The sequence below is a fragment of the Myotis lucifugus genome, unplaced genomic scaffold (genome assembly GCF_000147115.1).
Source record: "Myotis lucifugus unplaced genomic scaffold, Myoluc2.0 scaffold_305, whole genome shotgun sequence".
In the NCBI taxonomy this organism is placed as follows: domain Eukaryota; kingdom Metazoa; phylum Chordata; class Mammalia; order Chiroptera; family Vespertilionidae; genus Myotis; species Myotis lucifugus.
This window is the reverse complement of record NW_005871353.1, coordinates 1,323,546-1,335,107: the sequence shown is the minus strand read 5'-3', so window position 1 is coordinate 1,335,107 and position 11,562 is coordinate 1,323,546. Positions and strand designations below refer to the sequence as shown.

Genomic DNA, 11,562 nt, shown 5'->3' with positions numbered 1-11,562 from the left:
TTCTGTCTTTCCTGTTAGCCTGTGCACTAGTGAATAGTTCGTGGACACCTGTTGTTTATTATTTTTGCCCTAGAAATTCTGCTTAAACTGAAATTGACTGGAATATATGCCCCATCTGAAATAAAAGGAAAAAAATATTTTTCCCCCCTAATTCTCATCCAATTATTGGTTGAGTTTATTTTTCTCATATTGTTCAGAACATCAATCATTGATTCAATAGTTTCTTTAACATTTTTCAGTCTTTCCTTTTCAAGTTAATTGTTTACAGGCATGACATAGTTTAATCTGTTTATTTCAGTGATGTTTTTTAAATAAGTAAAAGCATCTTTCTCTTTAAGGAGCAGTGCACACACGAATTTTTCTAGCTTAATTAGTCTTCAATAGAAAGCAAGATCCGACTTAGCCTTTGGAAACTGGGAACCATTTCCCAAGATGCTTACAGCCTGAGTAAAGACTAATGTGAGCAGTTTAAGTAGAACCTCTCTCCTGCATGCAGCCCGGGCCTTGGTGTGGGATCTGTGTGGCTCTGACCTCAGCCCGTACCTGTCCCATTTCTTACCTGAAAGAGGGAATAGCATTTTTAAGAGATGGCTGGCTGTGTTGGCTTTTTTCTTTACTCTTGTTTTCAGGAAGCTAATCGAACAGTAAATCAGAAAGCTCTGCGAGTTTTTTTATCTCCATTTGTCTTTAGTTCAGTTATTGGGATATTTAAAAATTTTATTGTACACCTATGCAGACTGCACCTCATTACTCTGAGGCTGTAGAGAAACCCACAGCTCTGAGGCTGTGGTTGGTGTGACTTCATTGTTAGAATAAAGGCACAGGTTGTACATTGCTGGGAAGATATAAAATAATTATTTTTGTCCTCTCCATTGATTTTTTTAAAAAATATAGGAAGAGGCCTTTCAGATTTGGAATTACTTTCCATCAGGATGTTTAGGAACGAATAGGTCTGTTTCATTTCTGTTTATGATATCGATCTTAAGAATAGCTAGTACCCAGCAGTATTTTAGAAGTTTCAAATATATAGACGCAGCTGATTCTCACCGAGGCGTTGGGTAAGGCCAGTAAGATAATGCTGCTGTGATATTAGGATACATGTGATATATGAGGAGACTCGGGCTCTGCGGGTTTCCTACATGCAGGCAGAGCTCCTGTCATCACACTCCTTGCTGGATCTGACACCTCATTGCTGCATGAAGCCCTGTAATAATTGCCAAAGTCTGATGTGGCTGAAAAGGTATTCTGCGCTGGCCCTCGGTCTGCTTTATCTCATGCCAGAGGGCTTCCCAACTACAAAAGAGGTGCGGATAAGTCCCCAACACTTGTAGCTAATCTTGGAATACATTCAAAGACAATTCAATTGCCTACATCCTTCCCTGGGGACACTGTGGTAACCCAGTCACTCAGCAGTGCAGACATATAGAAAAACCATGGAGGGAACATAGGTGGATGCAGGGTTCATACATTGGAAGTTGCTCATTCCCCCATGAATATGCACCGAGATGAGCTGCCGTGCCCATAGAGCCAGGCACACTTCTAAAAACCTTGCCCTGGGTACTATAGAAACGGAGAGTGATTTGCCAAACTGAGGTTCCACCTGGGGATGTCATGGCAGATGATGCACTGTGCCTTGGTGAGAAGCATTTGTTGTCTCGGGCAAAGAAAGTCCTTCATTTTGCTCTTCCTACTACAGCCATGGGTGGCCGCCACGGTGCCAGTGAAGGGGAAAGAAAGCCTGTAGTCTTGGAATTAAATACATGTATCTGTAGTAAGTTTTATTAGGTTTCATTTTTCCATTCTCCTCTAGTTTGCTGCTGTGAGCAAACAAAGTAAGATTTTTTTTTTCTGCATTGTGAATTGTAAAAATTTCAGTCTAGGCCTTGACCGACAGTTCACTGTTGTTTGGTGGGGTATTATTTGTTTGTTTGTTTATTTGTTTATGGTTTGTGCATTGAAGGGGACTTTATTTACTGAATAAAAGGTAGCTTTTAATACATTTTTTAATTTAATGGAACCAATATAAAAAAAGAATCATGGAACTCATGTGGGGAAAAAATTAGCCTTTGTGCTTTATTTGCACTTAAGTACTTCTGTCTTACAACAGGGAATAAACTAGTTTATCAAAACCAATTTATTTTTTATGCAAACTTGACTAAGGATTTGTAGAAGTGAAAGGAAATAACTGTATCTGGGGTTTGATGCCACGCTGAGTTGGAGTAAAGTCAACCACTAAGCTGAGCAGGCCCATAACTAGCGTTGTTTTCTGCTAATGTGGATGTTGTACCCTAGGAACTTACCTTTTGTCTATATCAATTAGCCTGTGGTCATTGGTTCTGTTATATATTGTTTTGCTTAAACATGCAGAACCTATGGAAGAGGATGGGTGAGGACTTACAATGCTATAGCAACATGTCCCCAGGAGCCATGGATGGAACTCTGCCTTTCCTCTAGTGCTGCCTTATTCTCACCTCAGGAGAGCTCTTTCCCTGAACAGACCACCTACTAGCCTAGTCCCACCACCTTCTCTTGTTTTTGAATTTGTTTGTTTTGTACCCACCAGATTCTAATCAAAATTGGAAGCATCAGTCACACACACACACACACACACACACACACACACACACACACACACACAGACACCTCATGTGAGCACATCAGAGGTAGAAGCAATAGAAATCAGCTTGAAAGAGAATGTCCCTACCTAATCTGAGAGACACAAAGCCTCTATTCATCTTAAAATAACTTCACAGAGATTTCCAAATCCAAGAAGGCTAAGAATACTACCGGGAGACATTTTATTTTAGAACTCAAAGGGACTTGAGGGAATCAATTTGTGCAACATGCCTTGTTTAGCAGATAAGCAATCAACGGTCTGGACAAGCTGAACAACTGCCCTAATGGCAAAGAGCAAACTGCCAGTGGCCCAGGCAGGAGTCCCGTTTCCTAGTCAAGGTCTCTAAATTTTTAGCAAGTGCTTAGTGTCCCAAGGCTTCAAAAGGCACACAGGACTTCCTGACAGTGACAAGTAACACAAAAGAAGGTGCATTCTCCTTATGATTACCTAATTTCACATCGATAACATAATTCATATACTATTTTTAGTCTCGCTTTTCCAATTAATATCGGGGCATAAGGCCTTATTATAAAACATAATTTTAAATACTCCTCAGCAAGAGAAATCTTTTCTTAAAAAATTATCTACTGACTTGAAAAATCAAATGCAAAGCGAGTTGGGTTTTTTTGGGGTTTTTTTTCCCGTTTTGTTTGTTTTTAGTAGATCCACTTGGTTCAATTGGTCTTCCTCAAGTAAATACACAAAAGAAAACCTTATTTTAACCCAGTCATGACAAAACAACTCATATAGTATATTCTTTAACATTGCCAAATGTTTTCAAGGTCTTAAAGCCTTTTTTTGGTAATTATTCATCACAAATATTCGTTTGAGAATAGCTTCGTTTTACCAAGGCTTCCTCCCCTTCTGTTACTATTCAAACACATGTGGGAACAAAGTCAGGGAGCCCTGTTCTATTCATCCCAACCTTAGATGTAGAAGAAGAGTGAGCCCCTTGCATTTTGAACTCCTGATAACATTTTCAAAGTTCTGCAAGCAATTAAAAGAAGAGTGGATCTCAAAGTCCATGCCCAGACTAATTTTTCCACAGAGAGCTATAACCAGCAATCCCCAGCAAATAAAAGGGGAGCCTTTAACTGGCCGAATTCTGTTGGAATAGCTGTTTGCTGTGGCTTGTTATGCATTGAGAATACAGAAGCCCAACTCTACTAATCTTTCACCTCATCACGACCTTTGTTAGTCTTAAAAACTTGAGTTTTACAGCTCCAAGTTTAGTTTATCTGAGACACAAAGACCCAATATAAAACATATAAGTAATATTTTTAAGCACCACAAGATAGAATAGTCCATTAACTGATGAAATACCTGCAACACAGGAATGGGGTATACTGGTGTAATATGAATCCAAGATCTAACCTACACTTTCTCACTTGCAAGATGAGAATGATAAGCATGACTGGTGTTGGAACTGTTTCCTTGACTATTAATTGGAGAGTACACCTAAAACAATACATGGAAATTTATTATATTTATAAATATAATAAACCTATGGATTCCTAGGAAAGATCAACTTTTAGACCTAAGTTATTCTTGAGCAATGACATTAATACTGACTCTAAGAGACAGTAACAGTCCTAAGGTTTTTCCAACAAGACAAGCAGCATTATCATAGTATTGAACAGAGTTCTTCTTCACTCCAAGAAATAAAATTAACCAGCTAATTTATAATAATTTGGTATTCTTTCAGTACTCTATTATAATTTAGGTTTCTATCTATCATAGCCCTGGAGGAATTCAATTAATTTTCATACACTTCTCTTAGATTAGAAGTGCACTCTTATTAGTGTTGCATTAGCAGATGCAAATCATTGTCCAGATAAGGCAGGGGACTGAAAATTAAATAAATAAATGTGTGTGACTTGGAGAAGATCACCCCAAAACGATGCATGCTCTTTGTAGATCCAGCCTCCAACCTCCCAGCGGAAACCTCACAATCAGTAGCTACTGAGAAGCATTTCACGGCTCCCACTCGGAAAGCCAGTCTGTGACGCTCCCTTCCCGCTGCCCCCCAACAGGCCAGGGTTGGTTGAAAACTTTTTCAGAATATGGTGCGTTGAAAACTAAGGCCTCGTCGACTTAAAACCACGCTGCTTTGTAACTTCCGCTTCCAATCTAGGGTTCATATTTTTAGAAGGGCAAGCCACCGCCCTTTCGAAAATCTTTTTTCATTCATCTTTCCACACAGCCTGTTATGTTGGGTTGCATGAATATAGGCCACATTAGATCTGAGAGCTTCTAGAGAACAAAGCCCTCTCTCACTTCTCCACGTTGCAAAGGACATGGAGAGAGAACTTACATGGAATGTCATTTTGCCCAAGTGGGTTAAGGGATTTGCGGGAGGATGCTTTCATTTCAGGCGCAACCTCCTTAGAGAAAAGGGTCCAAACAGAAGAGGCGCCTCAGCATTCTTTCAGGATGCAAACATTAGCCTAATAATGACCTCTACCAACTGCTGAAATGTTGTTTTTCATTCTCTTCTTTTCAAAATGTCAAGTCCCAAATTCATAAAGCATTTGGTGATACAGTTTTGATCCCAGGTGCCTCGTAGTTTTCAGGCAGAAGTTTTGTATTTTTATTTCTGGGAAGTGCAATCATTATGCAGTAGCAACCCATTCACCCTAAACATTAATAGTAACTTATTATTCAAGCTTGAGCAGTAGGTCTGAAAACGGTTCCCTACCTCATCACTCAATGTTGGACAGGCGTGGTTCCCTGACTTTAGATCTGAGTCCCGTGTCCATCAGCCCCTGTCCTCAGCACCATCGTTCAAACACATCTGTGATGCTTGATGAAGATGACATGGCCGTGTCCAGTTGATGTGTTTTCTGAGTCATTAACCCGGATTTCTCCAGTTTGAATTTTGGAAAAAAGTTTTGTGTAATGTTCACAGCTGAGTGAGGGCCATAGCCAAACACCTTTTTATGTGTTTTTAAACGTTACTAACTGCTAAATTAAAATTTAGAAAGTGGGCTTTTCTTGTGTTATAGATTTATTATTGTCTCAGAAACAAATATTGTGGACATGTAGATGTGTTGCTTCCCAGTAGCTGTAACCTGAGGACTTTATTTAAACTGTCCTTTGAATCTACAATAATTTCGTGTCGGGAAGGAATAGGATCTTTATCAACAAAGGGCTGCCAGGATCCCAACTGTTTCTTGAGTGGCTGTAATAGATGAATAATGTTACAACCAACTGAGCAAAAGCCTGTTTGCTCAAAAGGCTTTTCACTGATGCCGGTGGTATTCTACATCCATGTGTTCCTCTCGAAGCTCAGTAGTTTCCATCTGACTTTCATTACTTTTCTTGAGAGGATCAGTTTTACAACTGGAGTCAGAAAATCACTCAAAGTAATTGAAAGTGGCAATCAGTGAAATATAATAATTTTAGCTTGGGAACAGCATATGTTTCCTTATAAAAAAATATTTTTTCCACAAACCCAAGACCCATGTTTTCCCAGAGCAAAAAAAGGAACCATGTGCACGTTCTAACACTGCCTCCCATGTCACGGTGATATCACTGGAAAGTCCTCGTCCCCCTCCAGGAGTGGCAACTTGTTACCTCCCGAGGAAATCTATTCCCTTTTTGATTCTATTTAAAATTCTTTATTATATTGGAGATAAACTCCACATCTCTGCAGTTATATCCTTCAGAGTTGAAAAACGTGGGTTTCAACAGAATAAACCTGAACCTCTCTTCAGATACACATGGGCAGATCTTACCCCCAACCCTTACCTTTTTCTTTGCCAAGTTGTACTATATATTCCTTTCTTATATGGAATAGATTTCATCTTCTTAATCACTCTGGCCACTCTCCCTGGAAGAAGCGCAGACTTGCCCATATTTCTCTTAAAGGCATTATTCTGAGGGAAAATTAGACTTTCAATCAGAATATCTGCATTAAGTTATAGCTCTGCTACTTATTAAATGTTGGAACTGGAAAAAATTATTTACTCTTTTTGTCATTAGGAATAGCACAGTTGAATAAAAGAGACATGATCTGGAGGTCAAAATGGGCAATAAACAAGCCAACAAACAAATATGTAGTTATAGTTTGTAATATATAATGTATTACAATTGCCAAGGGAGTCAGAATTGCCAAGGGAGTCCTGTGGTCCCAAGGTGCAAAGGGCAGGCCTTCTGAGATGGAGGCGAACATTTTACAATGGGAAGGAGACAGGGTGTGTTCCAGGATGTGGGATGGCACTACAGTAAGAGAGCATTGTTTTCTCAAATGAAGCAGAGTCTAGAGTTTAGAAGCTTAGAAGGTGAAGGGAATGAGATTAGTCTGGAGAAGGGCAGAGCCTTGTAGCCATTGTTGAGCATGTGAATTTTATTTGAAGTGTACAGGGAAGCCATGGTTGGGTTTGCAGAAGAGATGTTACATTGTCTGAATTATGCCTTTAAAAATTGCTCTCATGCTAGATGGAGAACAGACTGCAAAGGATAAAAGTAGAAGTGGGACAACCAATTAGGAGGCAACTGTCATAATCCAAAGAGAGGTTCATGTGATACAACAACCCCATGAGGTTTAAACGAGAAGCAATACTCTGCAGAGGTTAGGACAAAGTCATAGCAGACTGCCTATCTATAATTAAACCAGACTCCACCAACTCCAGCAAGTTTTCAAACGCTGTGCATCTCAGTTTAATCTTCTGTGAAAGGAAGATCATCACAGGACTCACTTTATAGAGTTGTTGTGAGGATTAAATGAGTTCCCTGTTTGTGAAATCTGCAGTGAATTTTTCACCATTACGACATGCTGTATCACATTTTTCAGTCCCAGGCATTATTTTATTTAGTTTTTGTCTGGGAAAGAGGAAGAGAATGAGTGAGGAATGTGACCAGATAATTGTTTATTCTCCTTTACAAGCTCTATTTTACTAATGCAATGGAAAAGGACAATATGAGAGAAGGCATTCTGTGGACACTCAGTTGTGTTGTTCTTTCTTTGGTAGTCCACCTTGTCATTTTATAAAGACCTAACAACTCAAACATTGCATTTATTTAACTCTATTAGACCTGTTCTGAATCTTGCTTAGAACCCAAATTCTAATACATCACTGTGAGTCCTCTAGAGTAGTGTGGAACAGCAATGGACAATGCCATTAGGCTGTCTCCCAGGTTATTTCCTCTTGTGATACGCTCACTTAGTTGAATAACATTCCTCCTTTGCAGGCATCCCAGGAAGTGACTATGTGAATGCCAACTACATAGATGGTTACAGGAAGCAAAACGCCTACATTGCAACACAGGGATCTCTCCCTGAAACATTCGGGGACTTTTGGAGAATGATATGGGAGCAACGGAGTGCCACAGTTGTCATGATGACAAAACTAGAAGAACGATCCAGGGTAAGAATAAATATCTGCCTCTTCCCTCTGAAAAATCTTCCCTTAGATACTCCCAGTGTTGCATATTTTATTCTGTTCAGAATCTAACCTTAAGCTCTGACCTTCTGATTGACATTATTGTGAATGGTCATCAACAACTCTGATCCAACCATTCCTCAATACTTCTGAGTCTTTCAAAAGTGAAATTCTTTCATGTTACAATGTGTGTGATCCCTAAAACAAACAAAAAATTATTACTCAAAGAAGTAGATAACTTGGTTAGAGAAAATAGTTATTAGCTTGCACTAACTCTTTCAAAAACATTTATCGAACACACAGACTTTGGGGGAGAATTTCACCAATATCTACTTCCCAGTATTTTTAACTTTTCGTTTCCCACAATCTGAAGCATAAGATCTAAAATCATGTGACACAGGCTCTTATTTAAATTATTCAAATTGTGTAAATTAACTCAGGGAAGCCAGAAAAATAAACGTGTAGAGGGTATTTTGCTAGTTTAGCCTTCTCCAAAATGAGTAGATTTTAATATTATAGTCATTGCTTATTAAGGTCCAAGGAAGGAGTTGCAGGCATCATATGGATCTAATATTATGGTACATGGCACGTTAGTTAAATGCTGCTGATTTGCGAAACCAAAACATAATGGGTAAGCCATATTCCCAGGAAAATAAGCAGATATTGTAGCCAACGGATGGAAGTCAATATTGTTTTTTTTGAAAGTCAATCTTTAAATCTTGAGAATTTAATGAAGAAGTCTCTGAAAAATCGCTGAAGAGGACAGTACCTCTCGCTGAAGAGTGGGGCATGCGGGGGAGAGTTTGAAACCACCACTGAGAGGTCTCTCAGAGTGGTCACAGCAGCTCACAGTGGATATGCAGAAGGAAGCCAAGCCCCACCTCCCCATTTGCTGTGTGATAGCTGAGGCTTTCCAAATGGTCCAAGCGCAGTTCATGGCAGCTTCTCTCAGCCTCGGTCTGTATGTGACGGAAGAGGTGAAAGCTGCCAAGAGGATTTCTAAGGAAAAAGCTCAGACTTAGGAAAATACAAAAAGTCCCAGCTGTTACCTTACAGATAAGGAGTGGAGCAATAAAAAGAGATGTTTCACAACTGGTTTTGCAAAACTAAAAAAAAAAATTTAAAAAAAAATCAGATCTTTTTAAAACATGTGGATTCTATAGACATATTGAAATATTGTCTGAAATGAATTTAGATAAAAAATTGTTATGACTCTGAAGACAAGTACCTTTACATGCTAACGCCAAAAGATATAAATGGACCTATTATTGATTTGTACTTAGGGTACCCCTTATACAGCAAGCCCTTTCTTTAACAACAACCCCCTACCCCAGTGGTCGGCAAACTGCGGCTCGTGAGCCACATGCGCTCTTTGGCCCCTTGAGTGTGGCCAGGAAGTTTCAATCGCACTGTACTTGCGCGCCCACACGTGGTATTTTGTAGAAGAGCCACACTCAAGGGGCTGCAGTTTGCCAACCACTGCCCTACCCAAATGATTCTTGAATATACCTGTTAATAATTATAACAGTGCTAACACATATTAGGTATATTGCTATTTCTCAACCACCCTCTGAGATATATACTACCACGATCTCCACTTTATATAGGAGTAAACTCTGGCTAGAACATTCCAGAAGGTCACCCAAGGTCATTTAGCTACCAGGGCAGTATTAGGAATTGAAGACACAGTCTGAATCCAGAACACACGTGCTTTACCATTGGTCCATGCTGCCTGGTAACACTTCTGTGAAGCTGAGACAGCTAAACGCTTCCACTTTGGCATGCATGTAAATCCAACCTACCCGGACCACTCTGCTGGGAGAGACCGGCTTGTAACAAGCAGTCATTTGCAAAAGCTGTTTTCAGTAAAACACACATTTTATCTTGACACTGCAGGCCTTCATTAAACTATGCACAGAAACTTGTTTTGAAATAACCAAATGAAATTCTTCCCCTTTTCTCCCTAATTGCTTCTAATAATAAAGTTAGTTCTCACTGGCCCCTCTGCCACCGCGGCATCTGATGGTAATGAGCAGTTCTTGACGGAAGGCATTGTGACTTCAATACCTGCGGTTTATCTTTATGTTGCAGGCTACTCCCCCCACCCCCCACCTTAGACAGAGGAACTTATTTGGAAGTCACTAAAGGAACCTCTGTTTCCTCCCTTCATTAATTACTCTTTGCTCTTGCAAGTTAGCTTTCTCTTTGTTAAATGGCCTAAAGGAGGCCAATTAAAATGCTGTCTTGTGATTTTTATTCTGTGGTGATTCAGCCTGTACCCAAACTTGTGATGACCTGCATAAGCCAATACTGAGGAGTTCCAACCATTATCAATCTGCTCATAGCAATGAGCCCTGATCCCTAAAGCCCCAAAGACCTTTGTTCTCTAGCCTGGAACACTGGAGAATAAATGACCAAATGCAACAGAGAGATCTGGTGCCCCAAATTATGTCACCTGTTCTTCCATCTTTCTCCTTCACATCCACCCACCTCACCTTTTCCCTATGAAGTGTCTTCTTCACCTAAAGTCTCAGGGAGAAAGGGCTAGGCATTCCTGCATTCTCAAACAAGACCTTGGATTGAGTTTCACTGTAAAAACAATGTTGTATAGTGGTTAACTGTTGCTGAAATATATAGCTCCATACTTGAGGAACTTTGTGGCTTATGTGGCTGACCTGAAGTCTCAATGAATTCTCAATTCCCAGCAGCCAACTTCAAAGCAGACGTTTGAACTACTTTGGCTTTAGTTAGGAATTGTCTGTAGTCTCCCTCATAAATGGAAGTGGTCCGGGTAGTTTAAATGAATCGCCTCTCCAAGGGCTGAAACCTAAAAGTTTCTTATTTTGATTAAGGCTCAGGTTCTTGAAATAATATTCATCTCCTTGGTACATGGGGGAAAGTGTGTGTGTGTGTGTGTGTGTGTGTGTGTGTGTGTGTGTGTGTGTGTCTAAACACTTACGTGTATTACAAGTACATAGGAATACGTGTTGACGAGATTTGGGGTGGAGAAGAGAGAAGAAAAGGAAAGGGAAGAGAGGATAACATAATGTTACACAAGACTCTGGGGACATCACCGTCAGAGAAAGGGGAAGCTACAAGACAGTTCCAAGTAGGGCTGTCTCACAGTCAAATGTCTGGGTTTAGATTAAGATTCTAGTGCTTACTCGCTATGTAATAATGAGCAACTTACTAGAGGCCTCAAAGTCTCATTTCTCCCTTTTGACTTGCATGCAAGGACTGCTGTTGGTATTGACTGAGATAAAGAATGTGACAAGATGGCTCAATGACTCTCAACTATTATTGTTTGGTTTGAGAGAGAGAAATTGGAGGCTTTACCATTACAACTTTACTTCCTCCTAAAGCTGTCTTCCAAATAATTAAATTTTTTGTTTCCAAATGAAATGAGTTTGATTTTCTGTGATTGACAGTGAATCCTGACCAAGTTCATAGAGTCACTGCACATGGCGGATCCTGCCAACTGTTCCCAGTGTAACACACCCATGCATTATGGTCCAGAGGAGAGTGTGGCTGAGAACATGGGCATTTTGTGTGGGGGTTTTT

At 39.9% G+C, this 11,562-nt stretch overlaps 1 protein-coding gene across 1 annotated transcript in view; it reads left to right on the top strand.

The window, feature by feature from the left end:
• Positions 1-11,562, top strand: part of LOC102442706 (receptor-type tyrosine-protein phosphatase delta) — an 83,132-nt gene that overhangs the window by 11,036 nt on the left and 60,534 nt on the right. Inside the window, exon 2 of the mRNA XM_014465667.1 lies at positions 7,811-7,986. Within this exon, the coding sequence (XP_014321153.1) occupies positions 7,811-7,986 (176 nt within the window). The remainder of the gene's footprint in view (positions 1-7,810; positions 7,987-11,562) is intronic.